Genomic DNA, 18128 nt, shown 5'->3' with positions numbered 1-18128 from the left:
GCCTGTCTGTTCACTGTGTACCTCCGTGCCCAGCCCGGGGCCTGCCACATAGGTGTCAGGATGACCGCCTCTCCCCTTCCTTGTTCCGTGCATTATATCTCTCATGATGCATCCCAAAAAGTAGGAATCAGTTGAGAATAGGTTGAAATCTTGATGCTCTCCCTAGTAACCCCAGATGCTCTCTGGGCACTTGCTGAGTACCACATGTGGCATAGTGACCTGGGTCTGGTGCTGTGTGAGGGTGCAGGGCCTGCTTGGCACATCGTGGGTGCTCAGCAGGTGCTGGCTGCGGACCAGCCCGGCCTTCTCCCCAGTGTGCTGTGATGGCAGCAGGGGTGGGGAGGAAGTGCGTCATCAGAATCAGTGCAGAGGGTGGAATCGCTTTTGACAAGACATTAAATAATTAAGTCCGGTCTGCGATGAAAATATAGAATATTAAATTAGACATTTTGGTGTCAGGTGCATTAGGGAGCCCCTCGAAATTGCCGGTGGCTTCCAGGCCCCCCTCGAGAGCTGCTGGGACTCCGGTGGGTTCTGCTGGGCTGTTGACAGGCTCACCTGGCTGGGCTCCCCTTCCTGTGCTCCCAGCTGCAGGCTGGGGAGCACGGGACACTGTTCCAGGGCCCAGGCCCTATGGTCCCTTGTCTACACCTGCAGGGAAAGCTGTTTAAGGAGAAATTGGAGAGTCCTTAGGAGGCTTGAGCTGTGACTCTAATCAGAGCCCGGCAGAGAACTGTGTCCCCCCCAGACTGTCCGTGTGCCCCGGTGGGAGGCTGTTCCCGGAACTATTGAGCCAGGGGGGTGCTTTTCCTCACTCCTGTGGGGGAGCTCCCTTCTCCTCGGGAGAAACCCTGTGGACACAGGACAGCCCAAAACGCATCCAGAAGAGCCTTGTCCCAAGTCGGCCCTGGTGCCCAGCCAGGGGGACACGCTGAGCCCCTGGAAGTGGGGTGTAGTGGGGTGCAGGGAGCTGCAGCGGGTCCTTCCTTGGCCCGTCTCCCCTGGCAGTGTTGCTCGGCTTTCTCCTGCATCTCAGGCGTGCTCTCTCCCTGAGGCCGTGGAGAAGCTGTTTTGGGCAAAATGCGTCTTTGAACCTGACCCTTAGGGAGGAAAAAGCCACAAAATGACTGGCGTGGAAAGGCCTCGGTGGGCCAGGATTAAGCAGGGGCCGATTGGCACCATTTTTCTCAGAAGCAGCCTGAGCCTGGTCTGCGGCTGTTTCCCATCTGCTTCCACAGTCACAGTGTGCAGGGGAGGAGAACCAGGCTAGACTGTTCCTGCCGAGGGCCAGCTCTGCACAGATGGGTGTGCAGACGTGGGATTCCGGGGCTGGCACTGCTTCAGAAAGGAGAGCGGTTTTCAGCCGAACACGCATGCCCTGGGGCCGCCTCCTGAGGCCACCCAGCGGGAAGGTCACCCTCACTTGTCCTGAGGCTCCTGTGCATGTGCTGGCACACTGCTACCTGCTAGCCCTTCACTCCGCTGATGCTTTTTCATCCCCCAGGTCTCGGGTGGAGTGGCACCTCCTCCAGGAAGCCTTCTCTGATATACCCCTCACCCCCTGTGCAGTTAGGTGCCAGCTGGTGCTCCTGTCCTGAGGGCCAGTCCATCCTTTGCCCTGTAGCCCTGAGCTCACAGTCTTGGGTCCCATGAGCTCTGGCAGCCGCCTTTGGCCTCTCGTCCCTGGCTCAGGGCTTGGTACAGAGCAGCTGCTCGCTGCATGCTCTTGAACACATAGGCAGCGAGAAACCCTCAGTGGGCACCATCGTCCCCATGTTACAGATGAGGGCCTGGGACCCCCCAAAACTTAGGGCCTTGCTGAGTCTGAGGGGACAGTCTGCAGCTGGATACAAAGCCGGGTTTAGTGGTGCCAGGCCTGGCACTCTACCCCCCCGCGGACGGCCATACCACAGGCACCCTGAGATGCGTCCCACCCCCAGGGAGTCAACCTCTGAATTCATCGACCTCCATGGTCCCTCCCACTCTCGAATGTGCAACCCGTCTCTGGGGAAAGCGTCTCTGTTACCAGGGGGTGCGATGGGTGAGCCAGGAAGGTGTCTGCTCCACATCCCGTGATCGGAAGCGTCCTCGGCCCCCCGCCCACCTGCCCCCTCCCCCTGAGGCTCTGCTGATCTGTTTGGAAACGCCCCGGCCGGGAGGGGGACCCCTGATGTGGGCAGTGGGCAGGGGCTGCTGCCTGGGGTCTCCCTGAGATGTGGCTTCCTGGAAGTTGTGCCGGGGCCGGTGGGGGTGAGGTCTCCAGGGGTTGCTGCTCCGGGGATGTTCCGGTCACTCAGGCCGCTCCAGCGAAAATGCCAGAGGCGAGGCGGCTGAGACACGGAAATTTATCCCTTGCAACTCTGCAGGCTGGAAGTCTGAGGTCAGGGTGCCCAGGAGGTCGGTGGGAGCTGTCCTGCTGGTGTGCAGACGGCCGCCTTCCCGTGTCCTCAAGTGGCGGTGGGAGAGAGACAGAGAGAGAGAGAGCATATCTCTATCGTCTCTTCTTCTAAGGGCACTGATCCCATTCCTGAGGCTCCACCCTCGTGACCTCATCACCTCCCAGGGCCCCACCTCCAGACACCCTCCATGGGGGTTGAGCCTTCAACATGTGAACCTCAGGGGGACTCAAACACTCCGTCCAAAGCAGTGTGAGTCTCTGTCCAGTGACAGGCAACCACAGGGTCTCGGTCGGGGACATGGGGGGCCTGCTCACAGCGGAAGGACAGAAACCACGACTATGATTTGGGTGATGAAACCGTGGCCAAGAGCCGTCCCCTGCAGCCACGTGGGTGTGTGTCGCCCCCCTTTTTCAGCCGAGGACACTGAGGCCCAGCTGCACTCGCACTGGCTCCCCGGCTGGGCACGGACCAGACCTTCATGTCGGCCTCGGAACAGCCCTTCTCGTGCGCAGCCGTGCCCGGTGTTTCCAGGAACACACGCCCGACCATGAACGTGCTCCCGACTGTGAGTGTGCTGGGATTTGCAGTCCGTCCTGTCATCTGCGTGGCCACCCCGGCCATCCACGGGCAGGCCTCTCGTTGTCCCCGGTCCCGCCCGAGGCTGCTCCCCGACCTGCGGGATATCAGCGCAGGGATGTGCCCACCTGGGCGCTGCTTGGGGCGTCCTGACAAAGGAGCCGAGCCCCGCCCTGTGCCAAGAGAGCCACTCCTGGCTTGGCCTGCTGTCCAGGTGGCCCACGCCCTCCTTTGCCATCGGACGGGCCAGGGAGCAAACACCTTGGGTGGGGGTGCGAGTGCCACGTGCTTCTGAGGCTCCCTCGGCTCCGGCCTCAGCCCAGCGGCCTCAACCCAGCGCCCCGCTGGCTGGGAGCAGGGAGCCAGCGGGAGCTGATCCGGTAGTGGAGAGAGTCTCCTCGTCGGTGCCCCCGGCTCTGCTCACACTTAATAACCGAGTGACTGAGTCATCACTCCGAGATAAGTGCGCATATCAAAAAATTATTGCAGTGGTGTAAGAGACAATTTTTGTTCCCCTTCCCGTTAAAATGGTCATTAATCAGGCAGGGCAATGAAGCAGCTCTGAAACCCATCGACCCTCTCCAGGTAATGGCTGCTGTCACGTCTCCCCCATTAACAAGCGGGGAGTTGACGGATGGTGAAGGCCTGGAACCTGGAGCGGATGAAAGCCAGAAGTGCCGTGGGCGGGATATTCGAGGGTGAGGCTCGGCCGGAAGGCTGAGGTGGTTCTTCTGGATGCTTCCCCTATAAGGGCTCCAGGAGCTAATCAGACCTTCCAGGTTCTTACCGCTCTGTGTGCAGGTGACCAGTAGTTTCTTTGTCTGACAAGGGGCACAGTAACACTGACTCCGTTGGGTGGTGGGGCATTCAGTAAGGCAGTGGGCTAACTTTGGAGCCCAGTGCCAGGCTCACCGTCAGGGCTCAGGCTCACGGTCAGGGCTCGGGACTCGTGGTCAGGACTCAGGCTTGTGGTCAGGGCTCGGGCTCACGGTCAGGGCTCAGGCTCACGGTCAGGGCTCGGGACTCATGGTCAGGACTCAGGCTCATGGTCAGGGCTCGGGCTCACAGTCAGGGCTCAGGGCTCAGGCTCATGGTCAGGGCTCAGGGCTCGGGCTCACGGTCAGGGCTCAGGGCTCAGGCTCACGGTCAGGGCTCAGGGCTCAGGCTCACTTGTTCAAGGAGGTTCCTGGTGGGTGTGATGCTGGGTGCTGCTCGGGGCTCCACTCAGCGGGCTCGCCAGGTTGGCCAGTGAAATGGGTGTGAGTGCGCCGGGTGTGCGGGTCCCAGCCTCCAGGGTCTGTGGCTTGGCATCCTTTGGGATTTGGCGCCAAGGACTGCCGCCATCCCAGCCCCACTTCTGGGCACCCTGAGGAGGGAGACGGGGAAAACAGAATCCACTCCCTATTTCTGGCAACGTTTTAGTCTAGGGAGGGAAGCATTTCACTGCTCGGTGAAAATGCAGAAGTGCCTGGGGAAGGACTCAGGCTCAGACAGACTGGCCTCGGTCCTGGAGCTGCCTCTTTGGGTCGGGTCCCTGGGAAGTGAGATCACCCGTTGGGGCCTCAGTTTACTCGTCTGGAAAGTGGGATGATGGTCACGACCCCACACAGTCGTGGTGGGGCCACACCACACGTGCCGAGGCAGGAACCAAGGTACCAGGCAGAGGCCAGCGTGGGCAGGCCGGCGGGGGCACAGAGACCCACTTGGGAGCAGCAGGCTGTGTAGACACCTGGTTTCCTGCCCCTTGGTTCAGTCTCAGCTCCCAGGAAGAAAGGAGGGAAAAGTGTGGGTGGGGCCTTTCAGAGAGGGCGAGGTTCCCCCGCGGGACTGGGGCTGCCCCTCCCCTCAGGCCCGGGCAGGCCGCCAGGTGCTGCCTTGGGATTCTTGTACCTCTGGGGCAGTGACTCACGCTGCTGCGCCGCAGACCCGCGTCTGGGTTCGTGGCCTCGCCTGGGATCAAAGGGGAGCCGAGCCGCTGCATGTCTGCAGGCCCCTTTGCGATGCCTCTGCAGCTTGACGCACCCTGTCCCCACGGGGAGGGGTGCCGGGTCTGTGCGCCCTCCTGCAGCCTTGGCGAGGTGGCCTGCCGTGTCCCGGGGAGGAGGGAGGGAGTGTCGTGGGGTGAGGGAGGGAGCATTCGCAGACGGTGAGTAGCCCAGGGCCGGCCCACCCAACCGGCTCCCCAAGGCGCTGTCGTGGTTGGATGGGTGTCCTGGTCTCCAGGAACTGCAGGCTCCACTTCGCAGCCCTCCTCTTGACTCCTGGGGGGGCGGGGGCGCTGTGCTCCAGGGCGGAAGAGCCGGCCTGTCTGGGCCGGGGCCGTGGACGAGCTGGGTCTGCCTCGGCTCGCCACTTGTCAGCCGTGAAGCCCCAGCCTCACTTCCTCCTCCGTGAGATGGGAAGAGCGACAGAGTGTCTCGTGGGGGTTTTTAGGGAATAAAATGAAATAGAGCTGGTAAGGATTTGGCAGGCGGGAGGCCTAGACAAATGTTAGCTGGACTTAAGAAGCCCTGTCAGACAGCAGGCCTTGAACTCCAGACAGCATCCTGACTCCAGGCTGCTTCTGCCTGGAAGGTCCTGGGTGGCCTTCGCCAATCGCTTACATCTTCCTAGCTAGGTTTTGGGTTTCCCTTCTGCAAATTGAAGAATTTGGACGAGCTAAGCTCCTTCCACTGAGGCTGTTAAATTTCCCTGACCGATTCCTGCAGACCTTCCTGGTCGGGAACAGCTAAAGTTCAGCTTCTCGTCTGGTAACGAGATGTGACAATGCAGCATTTGTCTTGTTGTCACGGATCAAGGACAGTAGACAGTCAGTGCTCAGAGGGACTCGAGACCAGCTGGTTCAGGCACATCCCAGGTGGACACGGCTTTCTTCTCGCATGCCAGATCTTTTCCAGAGGCAGAGGCTGCCCAGCGTGCCGTGTAGAAAAAGCTCCAGAGGGTGCCTCTGGCTTTAGCAGGAAAGAGCGCTGTGATCGATTAACGATGCCTGCCATGAGCACAGCAATGGAGTCTGGTGGCACGTGTGCGGTGCTCTTGCTGATTCTGATGTAATGTTGTTCCCTGTTCTGCAGATAGGGAAACTGAGGCTCAGAGAGAAGTGGCTTAGATGTCCAGTGGCAGGTTTAGGACTTGAGTCCAGGTCTCCAGCATTTCGTCCTAGTTTGTGCCTTGTTGCTGTGTTCCTCCTAATTGCAAGTTAATAAAAATAGCTTCTGTAACGTGGTTGGCACGGAGTAGACACTTAATAAATGCATCCAGTTAGGGTCATGCATTCATCTTTCCCTGCCGTCTGCCTCCTTCCATGAGCCACAGACTCTGCCTATGAAGAGGCCTCTGGAACTCCAAGTTTGGAGTGGCTTCCCAGAGAGGACTGCGCTGCCCTGGGCGCCCCATTGGACCCCGACTCCTCACCATTCCCCGAGGACACCTGGGCCAGCTTTCCCTTCCAGCCTCTTCTGTCCTGGTTCCCAGGGTGTGTGAAGCGACCGAGTCCGAGGTTTCCCCACCACATGTCCTGCGGTGCTCCTGGTCCAGGCTTCCTTCTCCTCTGAGGCCTCGGGGGCTGGGCTCAGACACAGCCCGGCTCTGTCACTCGCCCGCCGGCTTGGGCACTGGGGAAGGGATGGTGCTTGGGAGTGAGGGCCGCTGCTCAGCCCTCCTCTTCCAGCATGCCACGCCGTGTCAAGGAGGAGGGGAAGTTAAATCTCAGCCTGCTGCCCACTGCAGCCTCAGAGACACAGAGAACATGGTGGGGGTAATGCAGGCCGGCCCCCTGCCCCTGCCTGTCTCGCCTCCTGGGCTCAGTGTAGTGATCAGCTGGGTCTCGGAGGCCCTGGGCCATGTCCAGTCCGCCTCCCCCTGTCCCTGGCCCTGGTCAGAGTCTGGTTCACAGCTGTGACATCCCTGGGGCTCCACAGGCCCTTTGAATCTGCCCTATGCACTGTGGTCCAGGGCTCCTGGTCGTGATTGGAGCTGGGGAAACTCCAGACCTGAGGCCCAGCCTTTCATTTCAGTGGGAGAGCGAGGCCCGAGGGGTGGGGCAGACACTCAGAGGAAGGGTGGAGTGGGAGCAGAGCCAGGGCCCAGCCTGCCTGGTCCCTGAGCCACCCCGCCCTGGTTGAGGAGGGGCCAGGGCTGTCTCCTGGCCCTGGGGAGGTGGCTGGGACAGACGCTCAGGGTCCTTGCTTTTGTATGGCCTCCCTACGTGGTTAGGAGCTGGGCTCACGCATAGTCCCCTCCCCCGGCAGAGACCTCTGTCACATCACAGTCCTCTGAGCTTCAGTTTGCTTACTCTGCAAATCAGGGCAGTGCTGACCCTGTGGTGGGTGGTGGCCGTGGAGACAGAGGGACCCACGTGCAGAGGGAGTTGAGGGCGTGTTAGGTGGTGAGGCTCCACTCCAGGAGGTGCTTGGTGGCAGAGGGGTGTGAGGCCACTGTCAGGGGTCTGTCTTTATCAGGAGGGTTCAGGCCGAGGGATCCCTCTGCATTGGCATCCGTCCATCCACCCATCCGTCCATCTGTGCACCCGTCCATCCATCCATCCATCCGTCCATCCATCCATCCGTCTACTCATCCATCCATCCATCCATCCATCCATCCATCCATCCGTCCACTCATCCATCCATCCATCCATCCATCCGTCTACTCATCCATCCACCCATCCATCCATCTATCCATCCATCTACCCATCCACCCATCTACCCATTCATCCATCCATCCATCCACCCACCTGTCTATCTGTCCACCCATCCACTGACACATCCACCCACCCATCCACCCACCCACCCATCCATCCATCCATCCATCCATTCATTCATCCATCCTACAGAGCACAAGGTGTGGAGATTCGGGCTGCTGGTCCCCGAGGCTCAGGGTAGTCTCTCTCCCTTGCATTTGAGGGTCTTACTCTGGACCCAATGAGACTGAGGATGCGCAGCTTGATTTGGGCATCGTTTCACATTGCACCTAAAGCTCATTTCAGGGGCAGGAAGGAGGACTGGGCCCATTCTGAGATATCCACAGACTTCTTTTTTATCCCGTCTTTTTTTTTCATCCTAAGTCGTTTTGAGCTCTGACCCTCTTTCTGAGGATTACCAGACCCTCGTTCCATGCACTCCCCTCCGAAGTTGCTGCCGGTCACCCGGCTCTGGCGAACCACATTTTTCATTCTGCGCTTGGCTGTCTGGGGGCCCGGGGTTCAACTCAGCCCGTGTCCTGCGTCCTCTTGGCTCGTCTGGTACTGTGTGCAGGTGCTGCAGCCAAGTGGCCGGGTTTCTCCTGTTTGCTTTTTTTCCTGGCATTCTCCCGGTGCAGAGGTTGAATTCACAACTCTGGTTGTACGTGCTTCATGATTAATCCCTCCTCTTTGGTCACTTGTCATTCTGAAGGCGACAGCACCAAGTTTTTTCTGACCTTGCTCTCTATGTGAAAAGAGGAAAAACAGGACAATGTGGGGCCACGCTGGAGGAAGCAGTTTATAATGATCTGCTTCTCAATATGCAGCTGTGTGAGCTGTAGATTTCCCGGGCAGATAGGGGAGTTTTTGGGGCGACGTATTTAAATGAGTTTGCTAATCTTGCCATTTGGCTCCGTGTAGCCGCGTGGGTTTCCAGATGCGTGGTAATGGCTGATCAGGAAGGTCTGCGGCCTTGGCCTATCTGTGCGGCTCCTGCTTACTGACTCCTGATGACTGAGGGAGAGTTGGGGGCCAGGAAGCCTCCTGATCTGTACAGCTTTGCGAGCAACCAGGGTTGACGGGACCTGCGCGTTTACGGGTTGTTGCCCACCTCGTCGCCAGCACACGGAAGCCCCGATCCCTTTTAGAGGCCGACTCGTATCGGTCTTTGTTGTTGTGCTGGATCGTTTCTGTCTGTGCTTCCGTTCAGGATCGAGTGGCCGTGGAAGAGTGAGGTAGGTGCTGCGATCACAGCAGAGCTTCTGTGGCAGGCACATCGGAGCTGTGACGGCTTAAAAGGGAGACGGAACAGTTCAGGGAGGTTCCGGGCGGGCCGAACGTGTGTGCGCGAGGCTCTGCTCCATGCAGAACTTCAGGGACCCAGGCTGATGGCTTTAACATGAAGCTTTTGACGTCGCCTCAGAAACAGGGAGGTTTCATGAGCCGGGCGTGCAAGTGGCACACTTGATGTCCGCTCCCATCCATTGGGTGGACCTCAGTCCCTAAAGGAGAGGTTGAAAAATGTTGTCCAGCCAGGCCCAGAAGAGGGGGGACAGGGTTTTGTGGCCAGCTGCAGGCGCCTGTGTGGTGGGGTGGTGCAGCGAATAGAAACAGGCTTGAGCCACGCAGACCTGGCTCTCGTTCTTAAGTCAGCCACTTATTGCTGGGTGACCTGGGGCGAGGTCCTTATTCTCTGTAGTCCCCAGGGTCTGCATCTAATAACTGGAGAGCTGGGGGAGGGAACAGTATGGGCAGGAATAATGTTTGTGTCATGCTAATCTTGGTGTGTAGCACAGAGTGAGTGCTCAATAAAGGGGGCTCATGTTCTGATCCTTGTGGCGTGGGGACTGCGAGGCAGGTTCTCACTGGAACCTTTGCTGCTGATTCTGTCTGTCCATCTACCCATCCGCCCATTTATCCATCCATCCATCTGTCCACCCATCTGTTCATCTGTCCATCTATCTATCCATCCACCCATCTGTCCATCCACCCATCCATCCATGCATCCATCCATCCAGTCATCCATCCACCTACCCACCCATTTGTCCATCCATCCACCCACCATCCACCCATCCATCCATCCATCCATCTATCCACCCATCTGTTCATCTGTGCATCCACCCATCTGTCCATCCACCCATCCATCCATCCATCCATCCAGTCATCCATCCACCTACCCACCCATTTGTCCATCTATCCACCCATCTGTTCATCTGTGCATCCGCCCATCTGTCCATCCACCCATCCATCCACCCATCCATCCATCCATCCATCCAGTCATCCATCCGCCTACCCACTCATTTGTCCATCTATCCACCCACCATCCACCCATCCATCCATCCATCTATCCACCCATCTGTTCATCAGTCCATCTGTGCGTCCACCCATCTGTCCATCCATCCATCCATCCAGTCATCCATCCACCTACCCACCCATTTGTCCACCATCCACCCACCATCCACCCACCTATCTGTCCAACCAACCATGCAACCATCCACCCACACATATACTCAGACATTGTTTGAGCATTCTTAAAGCCACTCTGTGACTTAAATCCATCATATAAACTCTGAGCTGAAGCTTTTCTTAACTGTGAAATGTGAAGAGGCAGCTCAGAGCCTGGTTTTGAAGGTCAGGTGTGATGCCAGCCCCAGAAGAGCTTGGACAAAGCTGGATGTGGCCCATAAAGGACGCCAATTGTCTGGGATTCCTGAGGTGAGCCGGAGTGCCAATGGGCGTCCTCAGCAGAAGGCACAGCCAACCAGGGTGTGTTCTTGTGGACGTGGCGTCCACGTGGCGCCTCTGGACCATGACCTCTACCCAACCTGTAGGGGAAGGGGGGAGTGTGGAGGCTGAAAGACATTTTGCCATGGACGCCCCCTGCCAGGATGCAATGGGGGTGGTGACAGAAAGTCCTCCTCTCAGAGCCACCGCTGACTGTATGAGCTTGAGCCAGTCCCCGAGTCACCAGGCCTGTAAAATGGGGGAGCAGTCTCAGGCCAGCTCATCTCGTGGGAGGGACCCTCCTGGGGCTGTTGGAGATCTGAGAGAGCGTCTGTGGAGGGACAAAGTGTCCCTGTACCTGATTCACACTCTGTTACATCCTCACCACGAGGCATAGTGCCTGTGCTTAGTAGGGCACATTGAACATTTGATGAGTAAGTCAGAGAAGCTTAAATCATTCATCTCCTCTACAGTGAAACAAGTTTCATGAAACTAAACTTAATTTACTCCTCTTCTCCCGTATTTTCTGTCCCGTAGCCCATCTCATACCTTGCTACCCCTTCCCATCCCGTCCTACTTCTTTAAGAAAGTGCTGTTAGGAGCCTTCAGCTGAGTTTATGCCCATGGGTCAGCACCTGCTGTGTGCAAACCCCTGCTCCTGGGGAGGGAGGAGCTGAGTTGTCGTCACCCGAGTCTCACCCTCGAGGGCAGGAGGTTGGCTGACGTGGCTGGGCCTCCTGCGACTGAGGCCCTGAGCGCAGGAGGGCTGGACAAACCCCACAAGCCCAGAGCTTGCCCCACCACCCCGGCTCGGGGCCGTGCCTGCGAGGCAGCCGTTCCAGGCAGCTTTCAGCAGAGGGGCCACAAGACGGCTCCGGAGCTGCCCAGAGGCCTCGGGACACCCTCCCTACCTCCCCAGGGGACCCCCGAGTGACCCTGCTTTTTAAAGTCAAAGAGCTTCTTTCTCCATCTCTCCCTCTGCCTGTGGTCTCGCTCGCTCTGCTTTCCCAGCGTTTGTCCTGATCTCCTCTTTTTGAAGCTGTACAGCCACGTAAGCCTTTAGCCTTGAACCAGGCGCTTTGCTCTGTTGTTCCCTCCAAGCGAGGTGGCGGAAGAGGCCACCCTGACTCACCGCCCGCTCTCCTCACTCCCCTGGTCGTGCAAGCCATTCGTGAGCACCTGCTGTGGGCCGGGCGCTAAGTCACGTTCTGCCGACGTCCCGCGGGTGACAGTCCTCTTCCCGGTCACAGGGGAGCATGTGGGGCTCGGGGAGGGGGAACGGTTGGCCCAGGGTGTGGCAGATTTGAACCCAGGACGGTCGGGGCTCGTCCCCTCAGCAGACCCTCTGGCTGCAGCCCAGACCCTCTCCAGTCCCCCACCACCCCACAGCCACTGTGCCTGCTGTGCTGGGGCCCGGACGGGAGGAGGCGCTGGAGCAGGGTCCGCACAGCACTGTGCCCGGGGCAGGCTCGGGCGGCAGGGCTGGGACACCCTGATCGCTGGCTCCGTCCAGCATGAGAGGGATGAAGTCCCTCGGAAAGGGGACCGCTGCGGGAACCCTGGAAAGTTTCCGTGGCACAAAGAGGGACTTCGAATGTGGACAAGATGGTCGAGCATGAAGGGATGCTGGTTGCTCTGTCTCGCTCCCGTCTCCTGGTGTCTGTCCCTGCCTCTGGGGTGGGCTGCATCCCAGAGCTCCCCCAACGAGTGTGAGGAAGCTGATTGGCCCCTGGGTCCAGGCATCTGTTGGCCCCAAGTATAGACCTGGTTCAGAGTCGTGGGGTCAGAGCAGGCTGTGGCTGGGTGGGGACGGAGCCGAGAGCGCACACCTGGTCCAGACCCCAGACCTCGCCCTCCCGCCCTGTCACATCTACCCCTTGTTCCTTCACCAAGTGTTGAAGGAGTCCGAAATATTAAAGGTCATGTCGGGGTGGGGGGCGGACACAGGTGACCAGCACAGACAGCCACTGCTCTGGGGAGCTGCTGGGGCGTGTGGCTCTTCCCAGCGGGACTGGTCCTCTCGGGGGCGCCCCTTTCTCCCGTGTTACCCCTGCGCGGACCCCGGCGCGCACACTCCTTGGCTCACCCGGGGCTGACGATCTGCGGGTGCAGGAGGAGTGGCTCGTGGATCGCGGAGCCCAAGGCCTGAGCTGGTCCCTGTGAAGGGAGAGGGGAGAAGCAGGTGTGTGTCTTCATTTCACGTTAGCCAGGCCTCTGGGGACAAGTGGAGAGAGAAGCTGGGAAAACGTCATCCTTTACATGTACCTTTCAGAAGCGTGGGCAGGGGCCGTGGGCCGGGGGCTTTTGGTGGTCCCCTGACAGTGACATGGCATGAGGCCCCTAGGGAAGCCCAGATGCTCCATCCTGGGGGTGGGCGGAGGCGCCCTGGGGAGCCCCTGCAGGGAGATGCACCTGCTCCCTAACCTTTAAGGCAGGGCCGCCACTGACCTCATGGCCATCCGGGGTCCCCCGTCTGCTCCCAGCAGCCCCTGCCCTGGGCCTCGGGTCACTGGAGCGGGGCTCCCCGTGATGGGCCCTGAGATTTCCCTTTCCTGCCCAGATGTCAGCCATGAAGCACGTGGTCGGGTGGAGCGAGGGCTGGGGCGCCTCTGGCAGAGCTGGCACAATTAACCTCATTTAAATAGCCGCCCCTGTCCGGTGTCAGGAACTCAGAGCTGAGCCCCTGACAAACTGCTAGTGACAGATTCCAGCCTGGAGCGAAGCGGCTGCCAGCTCAGGGCTGCTGCTGCCGTGGTCGTAGCGGCTGGAGAAGCCTTCTGTCCTCTGGGACCACGGACACGTGGCCATGTCAGAGACCCGTCTCCTGGCCTTGGTCACTCACCTGTGGTGGCTCCTCTGTATGGGCTCCACCTTACAAAGCTCGGCCTTTGCATTAACTTCAGGGGGGCAGACAGTTTTCGTCTCCCAGGCCGATGCTGACCGACCCTGAGTGCTCCGTGCAGACTCTGCGAGGAGGATCCTGAGCCTGAGTCTGGATCAGTGGGGAGGAGTGTGGCAGTCGATTAGCAATGTCTGCCAAGGGAGGCGTAGGAGAGGGGTGGCGTGTGTGCCCTACAGTTGCCAAACCCTTCAACCTCTAACGTTTCCAGCCTTCCATCAACTAACTCTAAGGACGTACAGCAATATTGCTTTAATTTTTGTTCTCCCTAAATATTTAGAGCTCTTAAAAGCCAAGAACAACAGTCGAGGCCAAGTTGCTCATTATTTGTGAAAGGTCCCTTGTAGCACACAAGTGTGGGCGCCCCGGCTGGGCCAGCCGCATAATAAGCCAGTTGAGTCTTGTCTGGGGAAACACAGAGGACCCTAGTCATTCCTCGGACTCATAACTTCTGTGAGTCCTGGCGTCTGAAATAGAACCGCCTCTCGGAAGGCGGCACACGGCACTCGACTCATGGGCCCGATCTGCCGTCTCGCCAGGCTAGAAAGGACCCTTCTGTGCGGGTTGCGGTTTTCCCCTCCCTTTTAAAAAATCGCTGCTAGAAGGAGAACAGAGTAGAAGGAAGTCTGAGGGATTGTGTCCCAGTCGGGGGGTTTTGGGCAAGTGGCCTAGCCTCAGGTTTCCTGTCTCTCAAATGTACGTGGCAGGACCTGCCTTGTAGGGTGTGAGGATCCACCAGGATGACTGGGCTCGGTTTCTGAGACAGCCGGCACCCCACAGGGGGTGTCTGTGTATTTAGCAAGTGATCATCATGGGTCACGGTCACATTCCTTTTCCCCAGGCACACACTGACGCAATGCACACACTTCAACTTGCATGCACTTTTATGCACGTGCATGCACACACAAGCACACATGATCTCAGAATCACACATGTGCACACACCCACTTGCACACACATGCTCACGCGTGCACACACACAGATGAATGCATGCACACTCACACAATGAGGTCTCAAAGTCGAGGCTGGCATCTCCCTCCTCAGTGCATGATGTCTGGCACAGCAGCTGTCCCATAAATCCTGTAACGAATTGTGTGAGCAGCTTCCTGTCGTGCCTGTGTGTGTTATCCTCTGTGCTCTGTGGTCCACGGCCTCCCCCTCCCTGCCTCAGTTTCCCCATCATCATCTGCAGAGCCTCATGCCTGCTTGCTGCCTGTTGTTTTGAAGATCTATGCAATAACTGTGTCGGGGTTTTAAGGCTGGGAGACAAGCGGGTTGTGTGTCTGGAAGAGACTGGCCAGAACACAGGGCTGGACCATGCCCTGGCCTGCTCTGTGACTTTGGGCAGGTCAGTTGACCTCTCTGGCCCTCATTTCCCCATCTCTGAAATGGATCAGCACTACCGTGAACATGAGTTGTCACTAATCATATAACTTCCAGCAGCATGAAAAGAGCACTTTGTGTGGGTGGGTTTTTTTTTTTTTTTGCAAGGAAGATTTGCCCTGAGCTAACATCCAAACGCTGGATCCCGGGCCACCAAAGTGGAGTATGCCAAACATAACCACTGCACCACGTGGCCGGCCCTGGAATGAGCACTTTTCAAGCGTGGTCTCCATTAAGACACCCAGCAGCCCTGACAGAGCAGGCCCTTACCTGGGTGAGAATGACGCTCAGCGATCAGTCAGGAGCTGGTGCCAGGGGCGGCAGGGCGGGGACGACAGCCGAGCCCTTCTCCTCTCTGAGGCCCTGTGCCCGTGCGTCAGCCCTCAGCAAATATTCATGCACCAAAACGACACGTTTTGCATGATAAATACAAACTAGGGACCTAGCCTACAAAGTCATACGCTGTGTTTTTTAAAAATTTTTTTATCACGGTAAAATGTGCTTAGTGAACAGTTCTCTCTGTCTACAAAACAGTTCATTACCATTTTATGATGACTTTCTGGTTTCTTGTGAAATTACAGAGCGTCTCTCTCATCTTCCCCCAGGTCATCTCTGCCGTGTCCAGACTCTCTCTGCACAATGTGGCACAGAACAAAGGGATCAGGTGAGCTTTCTGGGGTGCAAAGTGCGGGCCCTGAGTCTGCTGGCCACCGGCGTGCCTCGTCACAGACATGGGAGTTTTAAGCAGATTTCCTCTGCCTGGCTCTTTGTCGTGCATTTTCAGCGTGTTGGCGAGCTGCCTGTTGGTGGTGGCTGGAAGGGGCGGGGAGCCGGGGAGCCTTCCGTCCACACCAGGGAAATCTTGCAAGCCTGTTACTGATGGCTGCAAAATCTCTTTCCATTTACGTAATAAGATCAGCAAATTAATCCTTTCATAGATCGTTGCCCACCTAAATACACTCTCCACCCCTCAGAGGCAGGGGCTTTGCCTCAAAGGATGCCGCTGGCATTTATTTGTTGTGTCGGGGCTGGAGCAGGTGGACCCGCTCTCGGGTGTAATTCTGCCTGCATCTCAGGGCTCAGCCTCAGGGAATCGGGTGACACCCGAGGTCTGGCTGCGCGTTTCTGACATGTGGATGGGACACGCGGGAAGGGGGCGGCCCCAAGTGAGAACAGGTCATTGCAGATTCTGACCCATAGAGCAGAGGTCAGGGAGACATCTGAGGAGGGGCCAGGCTCCAGATCCTCCATGGGTGGGGCCGAGCTGCCCTTCCTCGATGTCCCTGGAGGACGTGGGCCAGTGGGGTGGGAATGAGAGGCTAGGGAGGGCAGGAAGAGCCCTGCCTGAGGGCGGAGTGGACGGGTGGGACACCTGGGTGCCAGTAAAACGTGAGGGTGATTGACCGTGGAGGTGGCTTCACCCTGGTGTGCCTGTGGGGCTCGCCGCATGCTTGTAGGCTGGGGTCCCAGGGCCATGGTGCCGGGTGCATCCAGGACCCAGCTGTTTGCTCAGGTGCAGAGAGTCACCGGAACAGATACAAATGTCGGGGGACCACCGGGACTTCTTTTGCTGTTGGGTTCTCAGAGGACTTGGAAATTCTTTTGAGTTAGGGATTTTGTTTTTTGTTTTTTTTCTGAGGAAGATTAGCCCTGAGCTAACATCTGCTGCCAATCCTCTTCTTTTTGCTGAGGAAGACTGGCCCTGAGCTAACATCCGTGCCCATCTTCCTCCACTTTATATGTGGGACGCCTGCCGCAGCATGGCTTGACAAGCGGTACGTAGGTCCACACCCGGGATCCAAACCGGCGAACCCAGGGCTGCCAAAGTGGAACGTGTGAACTTAACCGCTGTTCCACCGGGCTGTTCCTGGGTTTTTGTTTTTAATGTCAGACGTAGGATAGGCTGTTTAGAAATGTTTTTAGACTACATAGTAAATGCATACAAAAGAATATTTATGACACGTTTAGGGTAGAAAGAATAACAATAAGACAAAACCCCTGTACCCACCGTGCAGCTCATGTTCGTTCTAGAATGTTCTTAAGAGCTTTGAGGCCCCCAGTCGCACGGGCTGTTTTCAGTGTAGATTTTATGAGGTCTGTCATAGGGACGGTTTAAAATGTTTGATTAAAAAAAGTGTCTCGTTTCTGGATACAAAGACAGTCCAGAGACACCTCTGGACATATCTCGGGTTTGGTTCCAGACCACCGTAGTAAAGCGAATATCGCAGTAAAGCGAGCCACGTGACGCTTTTGGTTTCCTAGTGCCTGTGAAAGTTATGCTTAGGGGCTGGCCTGGTGGTGTAGTGGTTAAGATCTTGCACTCCGCTTCAGCAGCCTGGGGTTCTCGGGTTCAGATCCCAGGCGCAGACCCAACACCACTCATCAAGCCATGCTGTGTCGGCCTTCCGCATAAAATAGGGGAAGATGGGCACAGGTGTTAGCTGAGCGACAATCTTCCTCACCAAAAAAAAAAAAGTTATGTTTATACTATACTGTAGTCTATTAAATGTGCAATAGCATTATGTCTAAAAAAAAACCAATGTACATGCCTTAATTAAAAAATACTTCATTGCTGAGAAATGCTAACCGTCATCTGAGCCCTAGTGAGTCATAATCCTTTTGCTGGTCGAGGGCCTTGTGGAAAACGCAGTTTCTTCGAGGTGCAGTGGAGCAGGGGACCTGTGCGTGGTTTTGGTTTTGGTTTCTTTCAGAAACGGTTCTGTCCGTCCCCCGCCAGCCCGTGACGACACGTGTGTGGCTGTGCCTTCTGCGTCTTTTCGGCAGCTCTTTCATCTTCACGCATGTCTGCGCGTCTGCGTGGGCAGGAATGGAGTTTGAGCAGCAGGAGTCAGTCGTTTTGTTGCTCTTTCACGTAACGCTAGAGTGCAGTCGCTTTTCTAAATCCGTCAAACTTTCTCTCCAAACCAGCGCCTGGTGCTGGGGGCCCAGCTGTGCTCCTGGGGTGGACGAGCCCGTCTGGCTTTGTGCTGGCCGTGGTCCCGCTGTGGCCTCAGCACGGTCCTCGGAGGTGTCCAGGCTCTCCGTGCCCCTGCGGTCTCGAGGCCAAGGCCGTTTCCGCTCCCTCCCCACGCAGGCTCTGAGAGCCGTTGTTTCCCTGGGGGACAGCTGGCAGAGGGACCCTGTTGATGGCCTAGAGGGTGGTGAAGAACACGGGAGCTGGTCCTGCCTCTGTCCCAGTGTGTGTCCTGCCCTCTGATTCGTGTGGAGACTCCGTGAGAACGGGGTGATGCCCTCCCTCCTGGCCTTCTTGCCCTGTCCCCCCATCTCCACCCCGATGGCCCGAGCTGCTCCACAATGCAGGTGCTTCCCAAGCCGCTCCTGTCCTGGGTGGGCAGAAGCGAATAGTCACCCTCACAGGGCAGAGGAGAGCAGAGACACACCCTCTTCTCTCTCTTCTCCGGGAACCACCTGGGCAGTGCCAGGGTCCCTCGGGGGGAAAGAGGACCCC

The 18128-nt window shown here is 57.8% G+C and overlaps 1 protein-coding gene across 8 annotated transcripts in view; it reads left to right on the top strand.

Moving 5' to 3' along the window:
• VAV2 (vav guanine nucleotide exchange factor 2) overlaps nucleotides 1–18128 on the top strand; it is a 190334-nt gene that overhangs the window by 85956 nt on the left and 86250 nt on the right. For all 8 annotated transcript variants that reach the window (XM_070252008.1, XM_070252007.1, XM_023629268.2 and 5 more), the window contains exon 3: nucleotides 15265–15323. In XM_070252008.1, the coding sequence (XP_070108109.1) occupies nucleotides 15265–15323 (59 nt within the window). The remainder of the gene's footprint in view (nucleotides 1–15264; nucleotides 15324–18128) is intronic.

The sequence above is a fragment of the Equus caballus genome, chromosome 25 (genome assembly GCF_041296265.1).
Source record: "Equus caballus isolate H_3958 breed thoroughbred chromosome 25, TB-T2T, whole genome shotgun sequence".
Classification (NCBI taxonomy): Eukaryota; Metazoa; Chordata; class Mammalia; order Perissodactyla; family Equidae; genus Equus; species Equus caballus.
Note: the sequence above shows the minus strand (reverse complement) of the source record. Positions and strands in the feature narration are given on the sequence as shown.